The sequence below is a fragment of the Jaculus jaculus genome, chromosome 2, assembly GCF_020740685.1.
Source record: "Jaculus jaculus isolate mJacJac1 chromosome 2, mJacJac1.mat.Y.cur, whole genome shotgun sequence".
Classification (NCBI taxonomy): Eukaryota; Metazoa; Chordata; class Mammalia; order Rodentia; family Dipodidae; genus Jaculus; species Jaculus jaculus.
Window position 1 is genome coordinate 125,622,100 of NC_059103.1, and position 26,353 is coordinate 125,648,452.

General features: G+C 39.1%; 2 protein-coding genes across 8 annotated transcripts in view; one reads left to right on the plus strand and one right to left on the minus strand.

Annotated features, from left to right (window-relative positions):
• Tmem68 (transmembrane protein 68) overlaps positions 1-2,720 on the minus strand; it is a 39,999-nt gene extending 37,279 nt beyond the window's left edge. For 2 of the 4 annotated variants that reach the window (XM_045142866.1, XM_045142868.1), the window contains exon 1: positions 2,335-2,451. The gene's annotated coding sequence lies outside the window, so the exon portion shown is untranslated. Of the gene's footprint in view, positions 1-2,151; positions 2,223-2,334; positions 2,452-2,616 lie in introns of those variants that run through there. The other 2 variants (XM_045142865.1, XM_045142867.1) reach the window with 2 other exon arrangements.
• Positions 2,721-2,771: 51 nt separating this feature from the next.
• The window catches only part of Tgs1 (trimethylguanosine synthase 1), a 35,383-nt gene continuing 11,801 nt past the window's right edge, over positions 2,772-26,353 (plus strand). Inside the window, exons 1-9 of one of the 4 annotated variants that reach the window (XM_045142861.1) lie at positions 2,772-3,003; positions 9,835-9,899; positions 11,453-11,625; positions 11,811-12,585; positions 14,078-14,195; positions 17,919-18,002; positions 20,379-20,553; positions 22,443-22,746; positions 24,160-24,309. In XM_045142861.1, coding sequence (XP_044998796.1) covers positions 2,900-3,003; positions 9,835-9,899; positions 11,453-11,625; positions 11,811-12,585; positions 14,078-14,195; positions 17,919-18,002; positions 20,379-20,553; positions 22,443-22,746; positions 24,160-24,309 — 1,948 coding nt within the window. In that variant the 5' untranslated portion in view covers positions 2,772-2,899. Of the gene's footprint in view, positions 3,004-9,834; positions 9,900-11,452; positions 11,626-11,810; positions 12,628-14,077; positions 14,196-17,918; positions 18,003-20,378; positions 20,554-22,442; positions 22,747-24,159; positions 24,310-26,353 lie in introns of all 4 variants that reach the window. The other 3 variants (XM_004653468.2, XM_045142862.1, XM_045142863.1) reach the window with 3 other exon arrangements.

Here is a 26,353-nt window from a genome sequence, read left to right on the forward strand (position 1 = left end):
GAAAATATTTGCAAACTATTTACTCACCAGTAGATTAATTTCCAAACTCTGTTAGGAACCCAAAAGGTTTATGGGCAAAAGAAAATCCTAAGATCTAAACAGTCATCACTCAGGATACAGCGTCAACAAACATTAAGAAAAAATGCTCAACATCACTAATCATCAAGAAAATGGATAAAACTACAATGAGTCATCATCTCACCTTACTTAAAATGATTAATATTGAAAGAAAAAAACAATAAATCATGGATTGAAGGTGTATTTGGTATTTGTCACATGCTAGAGTGTAGCTTACTTAGTATAACCAAGGCCCTAACATCAAAGCAAATAAACAAAAAATAGTAAGTACTAGTGAGAATGCAGAATAAGCAAACTCTCATGGAGTGTTGGTGAGAATGTACATTAGAACTGTCACAAAAAAACAAACCACGATGGTTCCTCACAGAAAACAGAAATACAGCAACTATATCATCCAGCAATCCCACCACTAGGCATGAGTCCAAAAGAAACAAAAGCATACTGAGCAGACATTGGCACATCCATGTTTATTATAGTCCTGTTCACAATAACTGAAATATTGAATCAATGTAGGTGTCCACCGACAGGTAAATGGACAAAGAAATTATTGTTTATATAGATAATTGAATAGTGTAAGGCTACAAAAGGAACTCAACTCTCTTATTTACAGAAAAAATGTGAAGGAACTGGAGGACATAATGTTAAGTGAAATATGTCAGCACAGAAAGACAAATACTTCAAGGTCTCATATATAGAAGTTACTCTCATGAAAAGCAAAAACAAAAACAAAAAAAGAGTAGTTACCAGAGTTTGGAGAGTGCAGAAGAAGAAAGGATCCAGAAAAGATGACTAATGGGTACAGGAATGCCACTATGAAGGATTAACTTCTCATGTATAAAGCACACTGGACAAATATGGATGACAAAATTTGAGTATTTCAAAATTGCTAACTAAAGAAGATTGTGAATGTTCCCAACACCAAGAAATGCTAGGTCTGAGACAGTAAGAGCGGTTACTCTAATCTGGTCATTAATACATACTGCATACACGTACACGTATCAACATGCCACCTTGTACCCCATAAATATATACAATTACTAGATATCATTTAAAAACGTTGACAGGAGGGCTGGAGAGATTGCTCAGTGGCTAAGGTGCTTGCCTGCAGAACCTAAGGACCTAGGTTCAATTCCCCAGTACACATGTAAAACCAAATGCACAAAGTGGCACGTGCATCTGGAGTCCATTTGCAGTGACTGGAGGTCCAGGCAGGCTCATTGTCTCTTCTATCTCTCTCTGCTTGCAAATAAAGAAATAAAAATAAAAATGTAACCAAAAAAAGGACAAAAAAATTTCTGTGAGATTTCATGCTTCAAACTACGGGCTCTAATATTTAATTAAAAACAAAAGAGGGGGTGGGCTGTAGAGACAGCTTAGCGGTTAAGCGCTTGCCTGTGAAGCCTAAGGACCCTGGGTCGAGGCTAGAATCCCCAGGACCCACGTTAGCCAAATGCACAAGGGGGCGCATGCATCTGGAGTTCCTTTGCAGTGGCTGGAAGCCAAGGCGCGCCCATTCTCGCTCGCTCTCTATCTGCCTCTTTCTCTCTTTCTGTCACTCAAATAAATAAAAATGAACAAAAAGTTTTTAAAAGTCTTTACATTTTTTAAAAAAAAGCAAATTTAGAATGCTATTCACCTTTTACCTTCCACTCCACTGTTGGATGAGTATTTCAATTTTCTTAACTTAGCCCCTCATCCCAACAATGTTATGCATCTAAACTGGTCTATCCAAAACTGCAGTACTCTTACCTTCTTAAATGCCTTTATTTAAGGTGTGGAAATAAACATTTCCTTTAAAAATGAATCAAATCTCCATCCACTAGTAAATGCAGCCCAAATTTAAATGACTATCCTGAATGTCTGAATTTGAACTCAGTTTTTATATAGGTCTAAAAAGTACCCATGACATTTCAGGCTTAATAACACGAACTCAGCACTTAAGGTAGCAATAATTTTCAATACTCAAGGCACACTACACCATGTACTGGGCTGCATTGTTTTAAACACACACACACCCCAATGCTATTAGTCTTCTTCTAATGTTTGTGCACATGCACATTTCTAAGTACTTACTAGCTTGAAGTCAGAAACCTGTTTCACAGCTTTACAAAACCCAGACATCAAGCCAGCCCTCATCGACTTAAAACTATTAACAGCACAAATGAAAGGTATAGTCCTTTCAGCAGTCCCACTGGGTAAGTCACTCATCCCCCATCTGACAGCCGATCCCGATGAAGTCCAGAAAGGTTAACCCACTTGCCAGGTCAGCCAGGCAGGAAAGCGCACAGACGTGGGTGTGGACGCGAGCACTCGGGACCGGCTCCCGCGCGACCTCCCCCGTGGCTCTTGCACCGGGAGGTTCGCCCGGGCGCGGGGCTGGGAGTCACCCCGCGAGCCGGCGGGCCTCCGGGAAGGCTCGAGCTCGCCGGCTGCTGCGGAGGCCCGGGAGAGATAGCACGCGCTTCCCCCGCTCCAGCCCCGCGACGCCAGGCCACGGCTGGGAGCAGCGCGGGGCGGCCGAGGCGGGCGGCCACGCACCTGAGAGCGACCAGGAAGCTCCGGCGCTGGGCGCCCGACGGGAGAGACGGACACTTTTCACAGCCCCGCTCTCCCGGGAGGAAGCAGGCCGGGCCAAATTGATTGTAACACCGCCCCTCACCCACCCCTTCCCGTGGCGGGGGAGCCGCTTCCGGTGGCGCGGTCCGGGCTCGGGCGGCCCGGGGTGCGTACACAGTAGGTCTCCCGCGGCCGCGGCTGGAGGCCTCGTTTTGGTCTCCAGGCACCCAGCCGACGCCGGCCCGGAGCCGCGGACCAGCGCAGGATGTGCTGCGAGAAATGGAGCCACGTGGCCGAAATGTTTCTCTTCATTGAAGACCAAGAGGAGGACCGTAAGATCCTGTGCCTCTGCTCCCGGGCGTTTGTGCAGTGAGTGTGAACGTGCTGCTCTTCTCTTCTTCCCATCACTGTCCGGGAATGGGGGTGACGACCCTAGTTGTAGTGTTGCCCCGAATACAGCCAGGTGACCTACCTCCAGGGCAAAGTGATGGATGGCTAGGAAACAGGGAACCACTCCGGCGTTACGGAACGCCCACCTACTACTATTAACAGAAGATCGATTCTGATTCTGATGGGGGAAAAAAAAAAAAGTGCTAGCTGATTAGGCTAGTTCATGTTTATAATTGTAGGGGACAGCTAAAAATTGGACGAGTCGGGCGACTTGGTGCGAGCTCGTAATCCCAGCGCCTCGGTGGGTGGAAGGGGGAGGATTCCGAGTTCGACACCAGCCTCGGCTACTCATAGTGAGACTTTGTCCCCAAAAACGGCGGAGTGGGGAGTGAAATGACAAATGTCTGACTGACGGGTGTCACATAATAAATTGAAGATTCAAAGCTGAGTAACTTGATTTTGATAACATCTCGTTTTAAACCTTAAAATCTATCGAAACACAAGCCGGGCGTGGTGGCGCACGCCTTTAATCCCAGCACTCGGGTGCAGAGGTAGGAGGATTGCCGTGAGTTCGAGTCCACCCTGAGACTACTTAGTAAATTCCAGGTCAGCCTGACCTACAGTGAGATCCTACCTCGAAAAAAAAGAAAAAATCAAATCTATTCAAACACTAATAATTGAAATTTATAACTATTTGAGATGAAAGGCTTAACTATTTTACATAGTTTTAAAGATCTTTCATTTAGGAGATTTATTGATTTCAGATAAAAATTGCCCTGAGGGCTGGAGAGATGGCTCAGCAGTAAGATGCTTACCTGAAAAACCTAACGACCTTGGTTCGATTCCCCAATACCCATATAAAGCCAGATGTACAACGTGGCACATGTATCTGGAGCTCATTTGCAGCAGCGGGAGGTTGTGTTGTGCCCATTCTTTCTGTCTGTATTTCCACCCTCTACCTCTCCCTCTTTACAAATAAATAATTTTATTCACTTATGACCCTGAATAGAAAGTTCCTACTAGGTAAGAAAAGAAGTGACAAGGAAATTTGAATGTAGAGATTTGTTTTCATTGTATGAATTAATCCACCTGAACCATTTATTATGTCGAGAAAGCCCTAATCTCACATGCTTCATACTAGATTCACATCTTTGTAGAAATGAATTTTATGTGATAGTCATTCAGTATGGTTTAGTGTAATACATTTTAAATCTGCAAGAATTATTTTTCATTATGTATTTTTGTGGAGTAATCTGAAGTTCACGTAAAAAAGTAAACAGCTTGGTTTGCACGCTCCTTTAATCCTATCATCAGAAGGAAGAGGTTAGGTTGCCATGCGTTGAAGGTCAGCCTGGGCTAGAGTGAGACTCTACCTTGATAAAAATAAACACCATATTAAGATTAAGGTAAAAAACACTGCCCCATTTTATTTAGGCACATATTTATTCAGTGGATGTTTTTTGTATTCCTGTGTATGAAGGATGCCAGAGGATTGGGAATATACGATAGGACCTTTTTTTTCCCCCCTAAATGCACAGTTGGGGTTTTGTCCATAGATAGTGTCTCGTGTAGCCCAGGCTAGCCTATAACTCACAGAGTTGGGGTTTTATTGAAGCTATTTTAATATAGACTTTAAGAATAATGGTTAAGAGAAAGAGGAGCTCAGAAATGACATACCCTAGAGCAAGGGTGTGAATCTATCAAAAGAAGAATCCCTGGAAGTAACCCTTCTCAAAGGAGACCAATGTCACTAAAGACACAGTAATTAATGCTCACTTAATTGTACATGCAGGTGTTTAGTTTATGTGATACAATCTGAAGATTGAAAGACAATAGAGACAACATTTTTTAAATGAAATTTAATAAAGTGTTTAGTTCCTTTTTAGATTAGCTTTCAGGTTACTTCATGGGGATATGAAAAGGAAAAAGGACCCTCTATTGTAGAGTCTCATGGACATTTCTTGTCAGCTGAGAGTCTAGAATTCCAGCACCATCAATGAAATTTGCTGTAAAGATTTTCCAGATAGACAATATATATTTTCCATTTATAAAAAAGATAATTCAAGAAAGAAAAGGCAAAAAGTATTTAAAAAAATAAAAGAGGGCTGGAGAGGTTGCTTAGTGGTTAGGGCGCTTGTCTGTGAAGCCTAAAGGCCCAGGTTCAATTCTCCAGGTCCCACTTAAGCCAGATGTACATGGTGGTACATGCATCTCGAGTTTGTTTACAGTGGCTGGAGGCCCTGGTGGGCCCATAACCCCACTACCACCACCACCACCTCTCTCTGCCTCTTTCCTTACTTCTCTCTTAAATAAATAAGTTAAATATATAAAAATAAAACTTTTTAAACAACATTACTGTCTCCCTCCTTCCTAGTGCTGAGGCTCAAACTCAGGACCTTTCATATGCTAGGCAAGCACTGTACCACTAAGCTACATCCTCAGCCAGTGCATTAGCAGTTTTTAAAGATTTATCTGGTGCAGTGTGGTTGATGGATTAGAGAAGAACCATTGCATAGTATTGTGCAGGAAAAGGATTAAAATGAATGCCACTAAGCCAGGTGTGGTGGTGCACGCCTTTAATCCCAGCACTTGGAAGGCAGAGATAGGAGGATCTCCATGAATTCAAGGCCACCTGAGACTGCATGGTGAATTCCAGGTCAGCCTGGGGTAGAGTGAGACCCTACCTCAAAAAAAAAAAAAAAAATTCCACTGGCTGTGGTGGCACACACCTTTAATCTCAACAGTGGTAGGAGTGTATCTATGAGTTCCAGGTCAGTCTGGTCTAGAGTAAGACCAACCTCCAAGGAAATTAATAAACAAACAAACAAACAAACACAGATAGCATTACATTCTTGGCTTACCTGCCCTCACCACAAAAAAAAAAAAAAGATAAATTAGACAGATTGAGATGGGATTAATTTTGGGAGTTCAAATGCAAATCCCAAACCTGAGCTCCTGTCTCCTTTACTTAATGAATTGAAAGAAGGGCTGGAGAAATGGCTTAGTGGTTAAGGCACTTAACCTACAAAGCCTAAGGACCCAGGTTTGACTCCCCAGGATCCATGTAAGCCAGATGCACAAGAGACACAGCACCTGCAGTTCATGTACAGCTACTGGAAGCCCTGGTGCACCCAATCTCTCTCTTTCTCTCCCTCTCTCTCCCTCCCTCTCTCCCTCTCTCTTCCTGCCTATGTCTTTCTTTTTCAAATAAATTAAAATATATTTATATATCTATTCTTGAAGCCAGGCATGGTGACACATGCCTTTAATGTCAGCACTCAGGAGGCAGTGGTAGGAGGATCACCATGAGATTGAGGCTACTCTGAGACTACACATAGTGAATTCCAGGTCAACCTGAGCTAGAGTGTGACCCTACCTTGGAAAAACAAAAACAAAATAAATCTCACTAGTGCATCTGATAACAACCTTTATTTAATCCATGTCTTCTTTCCATATGTCTTTTAAATATATAATTTATATACTATCATTAGTATTCTTAATTAATTAATTAATTTATTTGCAAGGAGATAGAGAATAGGTACACCAGGGCCTCTAGACACTGAAAACACTACAGATACGTGGCTACTTTGTGTGTCTGGCTTTACATGGGTACTGGGGATTTGAACCAGCAGGCTTTGTAAGCAGGTGTCTTTAACCACTGAACCATCCCTACAGCCCATTACTCTTACTGAGCAATTGAACAAGCTGTACACATGAATCTAAATTTTTTCTTGTCTATGACCTGCAAAATCTCCTACATAAGAACCTCTGTACTAAATAAAAATTCAAGGTTCCCCAGCAATACATCTCTTTTCTTTCTGATCCATGACAGGAATTTGTTGTATTTACTTGTTGTCTTGTCAATCTCTAGTTGAAAAACTCTGACTCCTTTAGGAGCTATATGCAATGTTGCATGTCCTCAACAATTAAAGAAGTCAGTGATGTCCTTACATCCTACCCTGTAGGATAGCCTTACCTGACCTGGGTCAAAGTCACAGCAATTCCCCTGTATTAGCCACTGTCCTGAACAAACCTACCAGCCTTGCCTTTCATTGGCAGCTTATACCTCCATCTTTCCATATTTACTCCTGTATTTGTTTACTCATTTGATTATGTTAAGTTGGATTCTTTTGTGTGTGCGTGTGAGGTGAGGTAGAGTCTCCCTCTAGCCCAGGCTGACCTGGAATTCACAATTTACTATGTAGTCTCAGGCTAGTCTTGAATTCACAGCAGTTTTCCTACCTCAGCCTCCCCAGTGCTGGGAAGGCATGTACCACTACACCTGGCTTGGATTCTTTTTTCCCCCCATATTTAATTTATTTATTTATTAGAGAGAGAGAGGCAGATAAAGGATTCTTTAAAAAAAAAAATACAGGTTTTCACTATGTAGCCTAAGGTGGCTTTGAACACATGATCTTCCTGCCTCTGTCTCCAAACTGCTGAGATTACAAGCATGATGAGCCACCATGCCATGTCTAACATAGATGTCTTGATTCTTAGTTTATAATGATTTAGATGCCATCACTGTCATTGCTTTTGATGTTCGTATCATCTTGGATTTTGCCATTAAGATACCCTTTAAGGTGGGCAGAGTTGAACACATGCCTTTAATCCCAGTACTGAGGTAGAAGAATGGCCATGAATTCAAGACCAGTCTAGACTAGAGTAGACCTTGCTGCAGAGAGACCAAGGCCCTTTAGGGTTTGTCCTGATGCATCTGTCTCATTCTTTTTTAAAAAATATTTTATTTATTTGCTTGTTTGTTTGTTTATTTATTTGACAGTGAGATAGATAGAGGCAGATGGCGAGAATGTGCACACCAGGGACGCTAGCCACTACAAAGGAACTCCAGACACTTACCACTTTCATGTATCTGACTTTAACATGGAATCAGGCCCAGGTCCTTAGGTTTGGTAGGCAAGTGCCTTAACCACTGAGCAATCTCTCCAGCCGTCACTCTCACATTCTTTGCATGCTTCCTAATCTTTTGACACAAGATAGCCTACACTTTTCAGTCTGTCCAATGTACCTTTCCTATAGTAGAAAATAGTACTTAAAAAACAAAAGCTGGGTTCTCATTGTATTTACTGTTCCCTGCCCTATCAGGAGACATTTGGGCAGTGTTTGTTTATATTTTCATACAAGCAGAAATATGTATATATGCATACTGACATATGTATACACACACCATTTTAGATCATTTGTTTATTTGAGAGTGAATGGTAGCAGCAGGACCTCTAGCCACTACAAATGAACTCCAGACACATGTACCACCTTGTGCCTCTGGCTTATGTGAGTCCTAGGGAATTGAACCTGGGCCCTTTGGCTTTGCAGGCAAGCACCTCAACCACTAAGCCATGCCTCCAGCCCTTAAACCATTTTTTTATATGCTGTGTACTTTATGCCATGCGTTTATAATATTGGTCCAGAACTTTGGGATTCCTTTCAGCAGTCTTTGCTTTTAGATGATGTTTTGTATCCATCATGTTTTTGAGATTCTTGGCTATCATTATCCTCAATATACTTCTTTATTTGCTAGTCGTGACCAGACTAGCAATAAGTGTCCCTCTCCTCCACCTGACACCTTTTCCTGTATCTTTGAATGCTGAAGGACATGCTATCGATGCCTGCGTGTGTCTCCCACTCCCTCCGCACCTACAGTGCCTGGACTTCTTGCAGGGGAGATGGGGTGGGGGGATAGTTGCAGTTCACTCCCTCTCCTGTTCACTGCCTTTCTGGAACTTTCCAGCTACTTTATGACTTCTAAAACTTTTCTTCAAAAGCAAGAGGATATGAATAGAGCAGGCACACAATAACTTTTGGGGAAATTTATTGTAACTCTGTTTGAAAATTAATGTTAGAGCCAAGCATGGTGGTGCATGCATGCCTATAATCTCAAAACTTGGAATGCTGAAGCAGGAGGATCTCAAGCTCAAGGCAGTCTTGACTACATGGCAAGCACCTATCAAGGGGAAGGGGAAGAAAAAGATGTAATGTTAGCTACAGCTTACAATAGAGCCTTTATGCTGTAGTTACAATGGAATTCAGCATAGCCAAACTTGTAGGTAAGAAGATAGGAATAGCAAAATTTCCTACTTCAAGTGCTTTGTTAGTTTTTATACTGAAATTTTCAGTCATGATTGCTAAAGAAAAAAACAATTAGAAGTAGGCACAGTAAGAACTTCATTGTTAATACAACCTGTGCACAGACCATGGATGCTTAGTCTACTAGATAATAGGCAGCTAAGGTCTGCATATAGGTTTGTATGTTGGCAAACAAAATCTTCTCATTGTTAAGACATTCTCAAATCTTATAACAAAATTTAGAAAACATCTCATTGTTCATGTAACATAAAGAGGATTAGACACATCCCCCAGTACTCAGGAGGGATTCCATTTAATTTAAATTTGTAGTTATAAATGATACCTACTGTCAGGAAATGTGTTATTTTATATATCCTATCAATCTTTACATCTCCATGGGAAATACACTGTTTCTATCTATCACTTGAGCTATCTATCTATTATTATGAGCAGAGAGAGAGGTGGTGAGGAGTATGACAGAGCCTCTTGCTGCTACAAACAGCTATGCACCTGGCTTTATTTGGGTACAGGGGAATGAAACCCAGGCTGGCAGGCTTTGTTAGGAAGTGCCTTTAACCACTGAGTGATCTCATCAGCCCCAGTTCCCTGTTTCTTAACATTTTTATTAGCTAATTTATTCTTTCTCCTTTTCACTCTTCAAATTTAAAGTTCAATTTATTTTAATGTGGATTTTTAATTTAATTTATTTTATTATTTGCTTCACAGGGATCGAAAATTGTACAATTTAGGATTAAGAGGCTACTATGTCAAAGGCAGTAGCAATAATGCAGGTAATATAAAACTACATAGCTGCCTTTCTTTTTTTTTTTTTTTTTCTTTTCTTTTTTTTGGGAGGTTTTTCAAGGTAAGATTTCACTCTAGCCCAGGCTGCCAGGCTGATGAGAAACTCACTAGATAGTCTCAGGCTGGCCTTGAACTCATAGCAGTCCTCCTATCTGTGCTTCCCAAGTGCTGGGACTAAAGGTGTCCATGACCATACCCAGCTTTACATAACCCTTTTTAAATTAACTATGATACCATAATAATTTTCATATATTTTGTATTAGTTTGCTAACATAAAATACTGTGGAAAGTAGACCTAGAAGAATCAGGACAAATTCCATATGGACGTGCTTAAGTCTTTGTCTGAAGTAAAGAGAGGCTGCTATCTCATCTGAATTAGCTTTCCCAAGTTAAAAAATAGAATGTATTCACTAATATAAGTTTCACCTTGATTTCTCTAAAATTCTCTATCCCAGTTGTCTTTCCACACAAACCTTATATTTCTAAACATAAACAGAATTGCAGCACGGAGTTAAAAACCAAACATAAATCCACTTGCAAATCTTTGAAAATCTTTTTAACTCTTACAAAGATGGGAAAAGTCATTGTTGGCTCAGATGCACTCTGAGTAAGATGTTTGGTTTTATTCAGGCATGGTGACATACACCTTTAATTCCAGCACTCAGGAGGCAGAGGTAGTAGGAGTATTGCTTTGAGTTTGAGGCCAGCCTGAGACTATAAAGCAAATTCCATCCAAGTCATCCTGGCTTAGAGTGAGACCCTATCTTAAAACTCCCTCCCCCAAAAAAAAGTAAAGGAAAAAAAGTTTGGTTTGGATTTTAGTGCTGTGCTGTACAAATAAGATTTCTTGTATTGATGTGTTGTTTTGTTTTTGTTTTGTTTTTTGAGGTAAGATCTTACTCTATCCCAGGTTAATGTGGAATTCACTATGTAGTCTCAGGGTAGCCTTGAACTCATGGTGGTCTTATCTCTGCCTCCCAAGTGCTGGAATTAAAGCCATGCACCACCATGCCTGGCTATAAATAGGATTTCTATAGATTAAAAAAAAAAAGCAAAAAAAAACCTCCTACTAAACAAGAAACTGTTTATTAGGAGAGAAACATGGAATTTAGCTGACTTGTCTTCCCTATTGTGCCCTTACCTGAATTTCATTATTAAGATAGATAACCTTTTTCCGTCATTTTGAAGCCTAGCTAGCAGAATTTTACAGATATGAGATTTCTCCTTTTATCGGTCTTTATTTTTGCTATGGAAGAGTCCCTGTTCTGTTGCCTGAAATCATGATGCTACAATGATTTTTCATTAGCTGTTTTAATACTAGTCCACATTACCACCAATCCTTTGTTGTTTTTTGTTGTTGTTGTTTGTTTGTTTGTTGGGTCATATGTATGTATGTATGTATGTATGTAAAGGGCTCATAACATTTATGTGACTTTGGGCAATTCATGCATTTATCCTGTGTCTCAAGTATGTTAAAATGAGGACAAGGAACCTGCCTATAAATTGCCTCTAAAATTAAACTAACAAATACTGTCTGTAGGAGACCAAGCTATAGAAGAAAAGGAAGATGGCCACTCCCGTGGTATTTCAAAGTCACAAGACAACAAAGATATGTGCCCTGATGAAAGTGAACTTGATTCTGAGGCTGAACTCATGAGAAGTATGGGATTGCCAATTCAGTTTGGTAGAATATCTGCACATAAGAATTTTGAGGTAAGTATTAATGTACTTTTATTACTTCTATTTCATGGTTTTCTTAGTAAATATTACAGTATAATAGTAAATATTGTTTATGGGGTTTTAGATGTGCTTTATTTAGCTTAGTATCAGAATAGATAATGCTTTTCTTTTGTAGATAATGAAGTACATTTATATTTGCTATCATTTATTTGATGTAGGTGTCTATGAATGCTAGAAATAGAGTTAAAGTAAAGCAGAAAAAGAGAAAACCCCAAAAGAAGTACTTAGATGAAATTGTGCAGGAATATTGGAGAAACGAACATGAAGAAGATGACCTTTTGGTTCCAGGTGATCCACCTTCACTTGAACAATGTGAGACCATCAGAGCCTGTGAACTTCAAGACAAAAAAGATACTGAAACAGAAAACCTCCCCATTGAAAACATATTATCTCCAAAGCTACAAGTTACAGAGAACTGGGAAAAGTATTGGAATGAATATGGAGAAGGACTGTTATGGCAAAGCTGGCAAGAAAAACATCCAGATCAAACACTATGTCCCGAGCCTTGGAACTTTCCTGATACAAAAGAAGAATGGGAGCAACATTACAGTCAACTTTATTGGCATTATTTAGAACAGTTTCAGTATTGGGAAGCTCAGGGTTGGACTTTTGATGCCTCACAAAGCTGTGATGCAGACACATGTGCTTCTCAAGCAGAGGTTGATATGAAAGAGGAAAATACTATGCAAGCAGATTTGCTGACTTTCTCATCCTCACCTGACACAGCTGATAAAGAAAACTCTGGCTCAAATGATAAGGATCATAATGAAATACTTGATGGGATTAGTAAAATAATTCTGAGCTCAAAGAAAATTGAACAGAGTCAATTAAATTCCTCTGTAAGGTGTGATGAGCAGCTGTGTGAAGTTAGCAGCAGGAGAGAGTGCCCTGCCTCTGGCCAAAGTGACCCATGTAATGGAAACTCCAAGGAAAGTAACTTATCTGGAAATAGAAGCACATCCCAGCCTGCTCAAGGTAACATTAGACAGATTTATTCTGCTCACAAGCAGTCAGCGAAACTGCAAAATAATTATTACTATTTCTTTGTGGTGAACTTTTAATACAACTACATTTCAATGTATAATATAGAAAGCATTTAATCCATCATTTTTTCCATCATATTTTTGTATCCTAAATCCTATTACCCTTGTGTATTGTTAAGAATTTATCCATATTCTTTTTTCTGTGCCTTTATAGCCAATGAAATCAAACTTGGAAAGCTTGTGAAAAAATCTAATTTAGACTGAATTTGGAACCTGCAGCTTTGTAGAACACATGAATTAGAGTAGGTAACATTTGACATTAGGCAAATACTGTGAGTTCCTATATGGAATTCATGTAGGACCAGTAGTCTTGTTCTATATAGAATATTAAGTGGCCATGATTAATTTATAAGTGGAAAAATTTCACGATTCTCATTTATTATTTCTCTTGCTGGTGTGACCAAATTCCTGACAAGAAGAAACTTAAGGGAAGATTTCTTGGGTTCACTATTGGAGGATACAGTTTATCATGTCAGGGAAGCATGAGGCTGTTTACATCAGAATGTACGGTCTGTGTACATATAATTTCTACTCTTTGTCACTGACGTACTCCTGAGTCTGTCGGTACACACAATGTCCCACTGTCCACTCTGCAAACACCCTTCCCTTTTAGTCATATTTACCTACTGTCTTCAGTCTAATGAAATAAAAGTCAAAGACAGGTATGTGCCTCAGTAGAAGTAAACAGTTGCAAATACTCTTTTTTCTGTTAGTTTTTAAGGTAGTACTTGTCTTGTTTACTTCCATTATGAATTTAGGAACTATGTTGAAAACAGTTGTATTTGTATTTGCTTTTAATTCATATGACCATGCTACCTTTATAGTTATTTGAAGTTCCTTGACAATGTAGCTACCAACAGCTATCATTAAAGGTAACCCTATAGGTTAATTTGTATAGATCTGGACAGCTAAGAAATAGAATCCATTTGCTTTTAAAAAGTGCAGCCATACTTTGTTTTAATTAGGATATGGAGATCAAGTTCTAAGAAATATATCACTAGGGAATTTCATTGCTGCACAGACATCAGCATATACTAAAATTTAAGCAGTTGGAATGTAACTAGGTATTATGTAACCACCATTAAATATGGAATATGCAGTCCTGTCATTGACCACAATGTTAAACTACCCATGACTACATAGTTATGAAAATTTCAACATTATAATCATGGCTGTTACTTTATTTATTTAGCTGTTAATGTATTTAATACCTAACATTACTCACATTGCCTGTAGACACACAAATAGCTATAGCCTGGCACTTGGCCTGATGTATATAAACAGTTCCTTGCAGGATGTGCACTGAAGTATTTACCTTTGCAAATGGCAGAAAAGTTGTCTAACCAAAGATGAAAATCACTGCCGTTCCTCTACCTCTTTAGAGTCACGAGAGTCACCTACAGCAAGTGCAAGAAAAGACAGATTACGCACCATTGGCAGTGACGGAGATGAGAGTGATGATGGACCACCTGAGCACAAGCTCAGCAAACTGAAGAGGAGGTAATTTGCATATTTATTGGCTTTGGAATGCATAAAATATGCATATTTATGTCCACACATGAGTAGTTATTAAACACTGCTACATGTACAGCATTACCCTGTGAATAAGACTAATGCCTTTTTAATTTTTACTTCCCTAATGTTTTTATTATTTGCAAGCAGAGAAAGAGAATGGGTACACCAGGTCTTTTTGCCTCTTCATACAAACTCCTGGCCCATGCACCACTTTCAGCATCTGGCTTTACATGGATACTGAGAAATCAAACCCAGTCTGTCAGGCTTTGCATCAAGCACTTTAACCACTAAGCCATCAGTTCAGCCGTGTGTGTGTGTGTGTGTGTGTGTGTGTGTGTGTGTGTGTGTGTGTTTTGGGGGATAGTTCTCGGGGTAGGGTCTCACTCTAGTCCAGGCTGACCAGGAATTCACTAGTCTCTGGGTGGCCTTGAATTCATGAGGATCCTCCTACCTCTTTACCTCTGCCTCCTGGGTGCTGGGATTAAAAGTGTGCACCACCATGCCCATTTTTTTTTTCTTCATGTGAGATCATTGGGTGGACTGGAACTAGCTTTCAGTATATTTGACACTTGGTAGCTATCAGTGATTATAACTTTTCAGTAATGTTTACGGAAACCTCCCTCTTGCAGTCTTGTGCCACCTCAAAAGTGTATATATGTGATCTCAAACTTTATTTCTGAAATAGACCTGAATCTAATGCTCTCATTGAATGCATAGTGATTGAGACAGGTAGTACCTTTCTATATTACTCTGTAACAGTGGCCATGCTAAAGCTAGAACCCAGACCATCTCTACGCAAGGCAGTGCTCTTTCTGTTTACCACCTATACAAATAATTAAAGCAATATAGACTGAGGTAAATACAAAGGTAAAGTAGAATGTACCCAAATGCTAATCTTGTAGCTAATAAGGAAAGGAGGCTTCATTGCATAATTTCGATGAGAATGTTTTATTTCTCTGCTAGATATGAGGTGTTCCACATATGACCTTGGTCTCCCATAAAGCTTCTATACAAACAGTAAGCAGGCTCTAGAGACTTAGTATCATGGTTCAGAAAAGCATGCCTTTGATGTCCCTACCTCTACACGGTAGACATCGCTTATTGCTTGCCACATTAGTTCTTGTAAGTTCCTCTTCCATGTTAGTGTAGGTAACATCCCTAGTACTCAGTAGATACTCAGTAAATATTCAGTGAGCTTTGCTTTCTTGAAAGAGCAAACTGTGTAAGAATTATTTCTTGCTGTATGTGTTTATTCAGTGCTCTGGTTCGGGTATTCAGAATTTCTAAAAGGTACATCTATTAGGTACCTCTTATTTCTATGACAAAATACCTGACAAACCAGCTAAAGGAAGGAATGGTTTATTTTGGCTCACAGTTTAAGTAGAGAGCCATGGTGGCAGGAAAAGCATAGTGGTGGAAGCAGCTTGGGGGTTTGTCTGCAGAAACATGATGCAGCTGGTCACATTGGGCCCACAGTGAGGAAGCAGAGAGATGACTACTGGCTCCTTACTCGCTTTTTTCTGGTTTCCTTTTTATCCTACTGGACAGTCTAGCCCATGTGAAGGTGCTGCCCACATTCAGGGTGGGTCTTCTCTCCTCATTTAAAACTTTGGAAACACTAACAAACATGCCTAAAGATGTCTCTGAAGTGTTGCTAAGTCCAGTCAAGTTAACAGTAAAGATGAACCATCACAGTCTCTAATGAGTGGATTCTCCTATAACACAGCCTTCTTTAAAAAAATAAAAATTAGCCGGGCGTGGTGGCACACACCTTTAATCCCAGCATTTGGGAGGCAGAAGTAGGAGGATTGCCATGAGTTCGAGGCCAGCCTGAGACTCCATAGTGAATTCCAGGTCAGCCTGGGCTGAAGTGAGACCCTACCTCGAAAAAAATAAATAAATAAATTAGGGCTGGGGAAATGGCTTAGCCATTAACGCGTTTGCCTGCGAAGGACCTGGGTTCACTTCCCCAGGACCCATGTAAGCCAGATGCACAGGGGCACATGTGTTTTGAGTTCGTTTGCAGTGGCTGGAGGCCCTGGCGTGCCCCTTCTTCCTCTGCCTCTTTCTCTCTCTCTCTCAAATAAATAAATAAATGAAATATTTAAAAATATTATTTGCAAGCAGAGAGAAAGGGAGGGAAAAATGGGCAACCAGGGCCCACCTGCCATTGCAAAAGGAATTCCAGATGTGTGGGCCACTTTGTGCATCTGGCTCCATGACACTGGAGAATTGAACCCAGGCTTTCAGGCTTTGCAAGCAAAACCTTCAACCAGTGAGTCATCTCTCCAGCCCCACCTTATTTTTCTTTATTTTTTAAGTTTGTTTGTTTATTTGAGAGAGGAGGCAGAGAAAAAATGGGCACAGTGGGCCTTTAGCCAATGAGATGAACGAACTCTAGATGCATGTGCCACCTTGTGCATCTGGCTTTACATGGGTACTGGGGAATGAAACCCAGGTTCTTAGGCTTTCCAGGCAAACTGCTGAGCCATATCTCCAGCCTTTATTTTTCTTATAACATGTTTTCCTCTTAGAATTTTTGGTCAGATTAATACTTTTCCAGTATTTCCTTGTTTGGTTTTAGAGAAGACCTCTAGAAAAAGTACTCCAAACAATTAATTTCAAACTACAGGGGTTTTTTTTTGTTTTGTTTTTTTATGGAGGAAGGGATTTATTGAAGATAGAGGGAAGTTCCATAATGGCAGAAAAAAATGACCCACTTTTTCAGGTCCAAACAGGAAGAAAAAAGCCCCAAGCTACCACCAAAACACAAGCAAGCACACTACAGAACTTCAAGCAGACACTTTACATATCTTTAGACTGAAATTCCGAATCTACCCCACACCTTACAGCTGGGCCCTAAGATCTATCTAGTGACACCCCTTCCAGCCAGATCCATATTACAAATGTTAATAAAATCCTAACTATATTTGGGGCCATCCCATTCAACTACCACAGTAGCACACCCATGCACACTATATAGAAAGAACAAAGTAAGCCAAAGGGGGTTGGCTGGGGAGATGGCTTAGCAGCTAAAGGTGTTTCCCTGAAAAGCATACCGGTCCAGTTTTGGTTCTCCAGTGCCTATGTAAAACTATTTATTTCCACAACAAAAAAATTAGCATTTCCGCACATATGCACACACATGTACAGATTAATAAATAAAAATTTAGGCCGGGTGTGGTTGCGCTCACCTTTAATCCCAGCACTTGGGAGACAGAGGAAGGAGGATCGCCATGAGTTCAAGGCCACCCTGGGACTACATAGTAAATTCCAGGACAGCCTGAGCTAGAGTGAGACCCTACCTCAGAAAAACCAAAAAAATTAAATTAAATTAAATTTAAAATAAATAAAAATTTAAAAGATTTAAATGGAGCCGGGCGTGGTGGCACACACCTTTAACCCCAGCACTCAGGAGGCAGAGGTAGGAGGATCACCATGAGCTCAAGGCAACCGAGACTACATATCAAACTACAGTTTTTATTTGTGTTTTTTCAAAGAAGCACAGATATCCATATTTGTACAATGTTCAGGAATAGAGTTAGTTACTTGGCAAGTTTAAGATTTGAGTGCCTATTGTTTTGCTCAAACACAGCTGGATACTGTAAGCCATCTGGGGAATCTGATTAAAGTACTCTTCCTGCAGTTGTGAGTTCCTGATGACTCTGGAGGTAATGACTTACCACTCTGCTTGTTCTGTTTGTTTAGCCATGAACTGGACGCTGATGAAAACCCAGAATCAGACCATGATGACAGTGGCTTCCTAGGATTCAAGCATGGTTCAGGACAAAAGTAACTACTCATAAAAGCTATTGCTATCTACCTCCTGCCTCAGTCTCCCCATTGCTGGGATTATAGGCACGCCACCAACACGCCAGGCTCAAACTACAGTTCTTTAGTTGTACACAAGGCCTGAATTGTATTCAGATGCTGGACCTTATTGTTTTAAGTTCTAGTGAGGTGTTCTTTCAAGTCAGTTAAATCTGTGATTATCATACAAATGTAAAGAAAGGAAAAGTCGGAGGGCAGGACAGATGGCTTAGCAGTTAAAGGTATTTATCTGCAAAGCCAAAGGACCCAGGTTCAAGTCCCGAGGAGCCACATAAGCCAGATGAACAAGGAGGCACATGTGTCTAGAGTTCATTTGCAGTGGCTGGAGGTCCTGATATGCCCATTCTCTGTCTTTGCCTCTCCTTTCATTCTCAAATAAATAAATAAAAATAAAATAAGAAAGGAAAAGTAAGCTCAGTAGATTTTTTTTCTTAGGTTAAGATCTTTTACTGTTTCTGTCCACTCCTATTGTCCTGTCAGTTCTTTTCTTCTCCGTGATACTGGACAGTGAGCCCAGGATCTAGTACGTGCTAAGCACATGCTTGAGCAGTGAGGTATCATCCCCAGCCCTTATTTCTGGGTGTTTTTACCTCACTAAGGTGTTTACCTGTGATATGAGATGTTGTTTCTCCTCCAATCACTGTTCATTTCTGAGAGCCAACTATAATTGTGGGGAAGCATCTAGCATAGCAGTGATTCTTCTAACCCAAAAAAATTGACATTGGTTTTTAATTTTTCACATTTAATTTTTCCATACTGGATGTAAGTGGGAGGTTATTATCCACAAATATGTTTAAGTGACTTTCTTTTTTTAAAAAAAAACAAGGTATTGCCATCTAGAAATTTAACCACATCAGCTATCTTAAAGCCCTTTGGTATTTTTCACAGAGGTAGTATATGATACTGTATTTGACAGCATGTGATATGTTGCAATTATAACATTAACTTCTCTTGTTAGTAAAATTTTTAGTAGGGGCATTACTATAAAATTTAGAAAGATAAATTTTCTATGAGGTTAAATGCCCAAATATTAAATATAAGGAAAATAAATGTAAGTGGGTAGCTACATAAGAACAACTGGCAATTTGAACTCCTAGGACAGAAAGATTTGAATTTCAGTTAAACAAGCTCACTGTACTATTTATGTCAGCTCAGCCTGCCTGGTCTTTGAGTTAGGTTTCTAGAGATTCAGAATTCTACTTTCTACTTCTCTGTACAAATTAAGAAATTTAAATAGATAACCTGCATATTAGGAAGTCAGCAGGAAAAGAACATGAAAAATATCTTCTGATTAATATAAATTGACATGCTTATAATTACAATCCTACTTGAAAGTTACCTCCTTTGGACAATTGTAGTTCATATAAATCATCTAAGGTTAAAGATAAACTTTAGCAATATAATTTCTTTAATTCCTAGTAGAATTGGTTACAATGCACAATTTATTTGAGAAATTTATTTAGCTCTTGCTAGTAAATATCCATAGAGATAAACTTGGTTAGTTGGGATTTAACTTTCTCCAACTCTTTTTGTAACTAAATTATACTTGAGGATAAGATTATTTTTCATTATAAAGAACTTTATATGACTCAAAGAAATTTAGTGAGGCTTGATACAGTCAAAGAAAGCTTTGGGGCAGATACCTTTTAGGACTGGAAAAATTCAGATGGTTAGCTAAGATGTTTTACCCATTTTGATGATATAGATTTGCCTCTTATAAATGTAGATTGCGGTAGGTTAAGAATTTAATGACTACTCTGAAAGTTAATTTGTACATGTGCAGTTATATGCTAAGAACTTTGCCATTGTTCTACTTTAAGAAAAAATTTCTTAAGAAGAGAATATGGGTTTTTTGTCAGTCTGCTTTACAGTTTGTATTAACTTTTCAGTTTGTTTATTTTTGGTGGTGGTGTTTTTTCCAAAGTAGGGTCTCCCTCTAGCCCAGGCTGGTCTGAAACTCACAGTGATCCTAGGATTAAAGGTTTGCTCCACCATGACAGCTTCTATTTTCTACTCTACATCAGAAGTATATGCTGGTTGTGGTAATATATCCCTGCAATTCAATAATCAAGAAGCTAAGGCAGGAGGATTAAGAGTTCAAGGAAAACCTGGAGTATAGGACCCTGCCTCAGAAAGAAAAAATAATGCTGTTATTCCTATATCTGGTGTTTCATATTGGCTTTGAAATAACAAATGCTAGAGCATTTTGTACTTGATTCCATCGTTTTTGTAATTTAATGAAATAGTGGCTATGAATAGAATACTAGTGAAAAATGTTAGTTTTCTTCTTTTCTCCCAAAACTAAGGTATGAGTCACTTCTTTTGATCTGGTCATAGATATGGTGGAATTACCAGTTTTAGTCATCGAAACGTCAGGTATCTAGAGAAGAACCTGAAATCTAAGTCACGGTGTCTGGACATGCGCAAGCAGATGAAGATGAAAAACAGCCACATCTTCTTTACTGAAGACTCTCAAAAACCACTTCTCAAGAAAAGCAAAGCCCTGAGTAGGGTGTGTATAAATATTACAGTCAGATCTTATAAACATGACTTCTTAAAATTGTTATATTCAAGCCGGGCGTGGTGGCGCACGCCTTTAATCCCAGCACTCGGGAGGCAGAGGTAGGAGGATCGCCATGAGTTCGAGGCCACCCTGAGACTCCATAGTGAATTCCAGGTCAGCCTGGGCTAGAGTGAGACCCTACCTCGAAAAACCAAAAAAAAAAAAAAAAAAAAAAAAATTGTTATATTCAGATGAGAGTTGTGTTTCTTCAAGATAGGATGTCTAAAGGCTTATATTATGCCAACTAGTTTGGGGGGATAAAAGAGGTTGAGGTAATGGTAAAAGGGATATTTGCAAACTATAAGGAATTGTATCTAAAAAGATAACTGCATTGCCTATGTAGTAACAGACCAAGGACAAATGAATTTCTCATATGTTTCACACAAAGTAGGATCCTAGTAGTCTACATTCTTTTTAATGTAAGCCTTAATTCTGAGCTCACCCAAAGATGATCATTTACACTTGGAAGTAATATTCCCAATTCAAAAGTATGAGCTACAGGACCAATTTATTGATTGATGGTATAGCCTGAAAAATATATATCATCTTCTTGGTCTTTGCTATACATAACATTTTAATAGTAGGAAATGAAAGTAATTACAGGATTTCATGGTTTAACAAGGTATTCTTCTATTTTTTAGGGGAAAAAAAAAAACTTCCTAATGAGAGCCATCATCCCTTTAAGGGCAAGGGGACCTAATTTCAAACTTCTCAATGTTTTTCTTTTGTCCTCAGTGAACATTATCCTTCCAGATTTCAACATACTTGCAGAATATGTTACCAATTTGTAGCTGGTTTTATTTTTTTTATTATGTTTGAAGTTGGTTGGTTGCTGGTAATATTTTATTGAATATTTTAGTGGGCCTGATTATACTTGAAATAGACTGTCTAGTACCAATCTTGTAGGACCTTCTGTAATCTATTGGGTGCAACAGTTCCGATGGTTCATATGTAGATGAGTGTAGAAACACAGCTGCTAAGGAAATGTGGCTGTGGTGTTCTTCAGTCTCTGGTGAGGTATAGATGGCATATTATTCTCAAGAACATTGTGTGTCTGCCACTCAGTGGAATTTACTCATTATGTCATAAAGACATAATCTGAAGACTGTTCATGTTATAGAGATAAAAGGAAGTTTGTCATATAACCTTGAGCCTTCTTAACATTTAACAAATAAACCTTCTTTGTTAGAACTTAACCTTTCTAGCTCTGCTGCTTGATTTAAAAAGTGTTCATTCTTTCCAAAGTAACACCACTTTTATTTTTAAAAACAAATTAGCACTATTCATTTGATGCCATGTAGCTTGTAGCATAGATTGTGGTTTAGTTTTGTAAAAACCTCTATGTAACTTTGAAAAACTAAAATTAATAAGTATGTTTCAGGTTAATTGGCTGCTGCTGGTATTTTAATTAATATTTTAGTAGTCCTGGTTATATCTGAAACAAATGGCCTAGTAACCAATCCTATCAGGAAGCTGTACAATATGTTGGGTATAAACTTAATAGATACTTTCTGGTAATAATTTCATAGCACAGCCATATTCTTAGAGGCCATTATGGAAAGCTACTGGGATAGTTTGGGTTTACCCTCCTGGTGTTAATAAAGCAAGGAGTGTTTAATGTGTTATTTTCTTTCTTCTAAGAAAAAATCTTTAATAAGATCATATGATGACTGGATCATTCCAATTAGCTCAGAATTATGTTTTGCTTGTGTAATACATTGTACTTCTAAGAGCTAATAATACTGGCTATACTTGTTAAGATACAAATGGTGAAAGATGGTAAAATTCCATGCCGTTTATAGTTAACTTGTGCTCCTGGTGGCATCTTAACATTTCAGGTAGAAAAATTCCTAAAATGGGTTAATGAACCAGCAGATGAGGAAGCATCACAGGAGTTGTTTTCTCACGATAAAATGCAAGACACTTGCACAAGCAGTGAGTCTGAGGAACAAGACATGTCTGCTCCAAAAGCTGACCACCTAATGGAGGTGAGAAATCCCACACCTGAGCAGTGTCACCCCTCTTCAGCCAGTGAATTTGAAACGGAAAAGAGTGAAGGCAGCAGCTTGCTGCCAGCTGCTCCAGAGATGCGGGACCATGTAGCTGAAGAAATAGCAGACGCTCCTCAGATAGAAAGTAAAGGTGAGTCTGGAACGCTCAACTTGCTTGGATTTATAGAAGCCCATATTTCATTGAATTGTGTTTCCTTAGTTTTCATTTTGTATCACCTATGCCTTGGTGGTTCTTCGTAATTAATTGTAAGTGTAGAGATGGCATATTAAGTGTAAATGTGCTAACTGGCTGTGATTTGGCACCTTTGACTCCACTGTTGCCTAAGCAAAATGTGATAAACTCAAAGAAAACCTGAGGGACACATTTGCCCTTGAACTTCAACTCTTCTCCCATTCTGTCCTCTGGGCCTCAGGGGATATCCCTCATGAAATCTTTTGAAGCTCACCTACTCTTTTATACTTTTGGTTTTGTGGTAGTTGGATGGTTAGATGGTACATTGACATACATAGTGATTGGCATAGTAAACAGTAGTAAATATTTTCACATTATATACTTTTATATATAAATTTTTATGACCTGTATGCTTTTATAAAACATTGTTGAGCCAGGTGTGGTACACGCCTTTAATCCCAGCACTTGGAAGGCAGAGGTAGGAGGATCACTATTAGTTTGGGCCACTCTGAGACTACATAGTAAATTCTGGGTCAGCCTGGACCACAGGACCAGAGTGAGACCCTACCTCAAAAAAAAAGTATTTTTGTGGCTAATAATTGCTTCTGTATCTATAATAGTGTCTCTGTGTACAGGTTGAATATTCCTTACCTGAAATGGTTGAAAGTATTTCAGATTCCTAGTTTTGGAATATTTGCATATATTTAATGAAACATTTGGCAATAGGACTCAAATCTCAACATATTCGTTCATATTTCCTTTGTATCTTTACACATACCCTGAAGAGAGTTAAACAGTATTTCAGTGTGTCTTAGTTCTTACTTAGTCACATGAGGTAAGTGTGGAATTTTTCTACGTGTAGAATCATGTCTTTTAAAAAAAAATCCCTTGTTTTAGAAGATTTCAGAATTGCAGATTAAGAATGCTCGAGGCTGTATCTCCTGTGAATGCTATGAATAAAAACAGAAAAATACTACTTTTGAATTAATTAATTCCTTGTTGTTATCTCAAGGTAGGGTCTCACTCTATCCCAGGCTGACATGGAACTCACTCTGTATCTCCAGGCTGGCCTTGCACTCACAAGTATCCACCTATCTTAGCCTCCTGAGTGCTGTGACTAAAGGAGTGTGCCAGCATGCCTGTCTGTAGGAATGAGAAATTGGGACTAAGAAAGCCAAGCTTTGAAGCCAACAAGTAAGGAAGCAGAGGCTGTGGTCTGAAGTCTGTGGCATTCCCGTGCTTCCCTGGATTTGTCATTGCACACACATTCTGGAGCCACCCACAGCTGTGATTGTCCCATATGATGGACCCTTTAGTTTCCCTGTGGTGTCCTATTTTCATAGCATCAGTATTCCTTGTATCTTATTTTAGCCAAAATAAAGACAAAGAAGAAGAAAAACAAGAACAAAAAGATAAATGGTCTGCCTCCTGAAATAGCCTGTGATCCAGAGCTGGCAAAATACTGGGCCCAGAGATACAGGCTCTTCTCCCGTTTTGATGATGGGATCAAGTTGGACCGAGGTAAAATATGTTTTAACTTAGTTAGAAGCCACTTCAAGTTTACAGAAGATGATAGAAGTAAAATAAATAGAATTTCCATATGCTTTCTAACCAGAGCCAGCTATGTATAACATTTTGTTGTATTTGTCATACTCTGTATATTTAAGTTATTCTAATCGAGTTGCTTGCATTATACCACTATCCTTTATAATTGTAGCATGCATTTTTCTAAGAACAAGGGGATTTTTATGTGGTAGTAATAATAATAAGGACCTGAGCTTGGTCCCTAGAACCACAAGAAAATAAAACAAAGAACAAATTATTTATATAACCCATACATTGTTCCATCAGTTGTCCTAATTGTGTCCTTTGAAGAATTAGTTTCCTTCCCAGAAAGGATCATATTGTTTTCATGTTTCTTTACTTTCCTTTAGTCTATGAAAGTTCTCAGACTCCTCCACCCACTTAGGCTTTTTGCTTAGACTAGATCTATATACCTGTATATATATACAGATAATTATTTTACCTTCAGATTCAGGTCTGATCTGTATTTGTGGCAACTTATGATAGATAACAAAAGTAATTATGTTACTAAAAAGGACATCTGATGGACATCTACTCAATGGAGAGAATTATTTAATTGGAACTGGAAACTTTGAATTGTTTCTTGAGCTTTCCTGCTCTAGCCTTGAATAGCTGCTTGTTCTTGCAGACAAATCTACATTTGCATATTAAAGCCACCTAAATATTTATCTTTATTAACTATCAAAAGCAGGAGGTCTTAACTTGTAGATTTCAGAGGATTCTGTGCCTCCTTTACATTGATGATGATGTTATTGTTGTTTTTACTAAGGTAAGGACACATTCTTAACACATGCTGACCTGGAATTCACTATGTAGTCTCAGGCTGACCTCAGACTCACAGCCATCCTCCTACCTCTGCCTCCCAAGTGTTGGGATTAAAGGTATGTATGTGCCACCATATAATAATTTTGCAAAATGTTGTACATTAAGGAAGGTACATAGCTATTAGGAGAAATAAAATTGGGAAAACCTTGAAGTTATATTGAAAGAAGTTTAGATTTATTCTTCCAGTAATGAGGAGACATGTAAAATTTTAGTAAGAGAGGGCTGCAGAGATGGCACAATGGTTAAAAGCACTTGCTTGCAAAGCCTGCCATTCTAGGTTTAGATTCTCCAGTACCCACATAAAACTGGAGCATCTGGAATTCAGTTGCAGTGGAAATAGGTCTTGGTATGCCCATTCTTTCTCTTCCTCTCTCTCACACAAATAAAAAAAAAAAAATGAGAGAGAGAGAAATTAGTTTTAGTAAAGAATGGAGGGACTGAAAAAATTGTACATCATTTTGTTCAGTTGTTTTTTGTTTTTTTTTTTTTTTTTTGGTTTTTCGAGGTAGGGTCTCATTCTTGCCCAGGCTGACCTGGAATTCACTGTGGAGTCTCAGGGTGGCCTCGAACTCAAGGTGATCCTCCTACCTTTGCCTCCCAAGTCCTGGATTAAAGGCATGCACCACCACACCCAGCTCAGAAAAATCTTTTTAAAAATTCAATTATCTTCTGTTGGAAAAGAACAATAGTGGTCTTTAGGGGGAGTTGTAGAGTGTGTGTGTGTGTGTGTGTGTGTGTGTGTGTGTGTGTGTACATTGTGAATGCATTTTTATGTGTAGGTGTGCATACCCTGTGCACACCTACAGAGACTAAAAGAGGACATCCCCTTTTTTGCTCGTTCAACTTATTTCTCTGAGAGAGTCTCTCATTGAGCCTGGAGCCCACACTATTTTTCAGATACACTGGCTGAGCAGTAAGCCCCAGCAGTCCTTCTGTCCCTGCCTTACCCAGCACCAGGGTTACCCTCATACATGGCCATGCAAGGCTTTTTACATGGGTGCTGGGGGATAGAACCCATGCTTGTATGACAAGTTCTCTTACCCACTGAGTCATCTTCCCAGCCCAGAAATAATACTCTTTCCTCTGTAGTGAGTACATAACCTCATTTCTGAACATGATGAAGATTATACTATTTATACCGTACTTAAGCAACTCT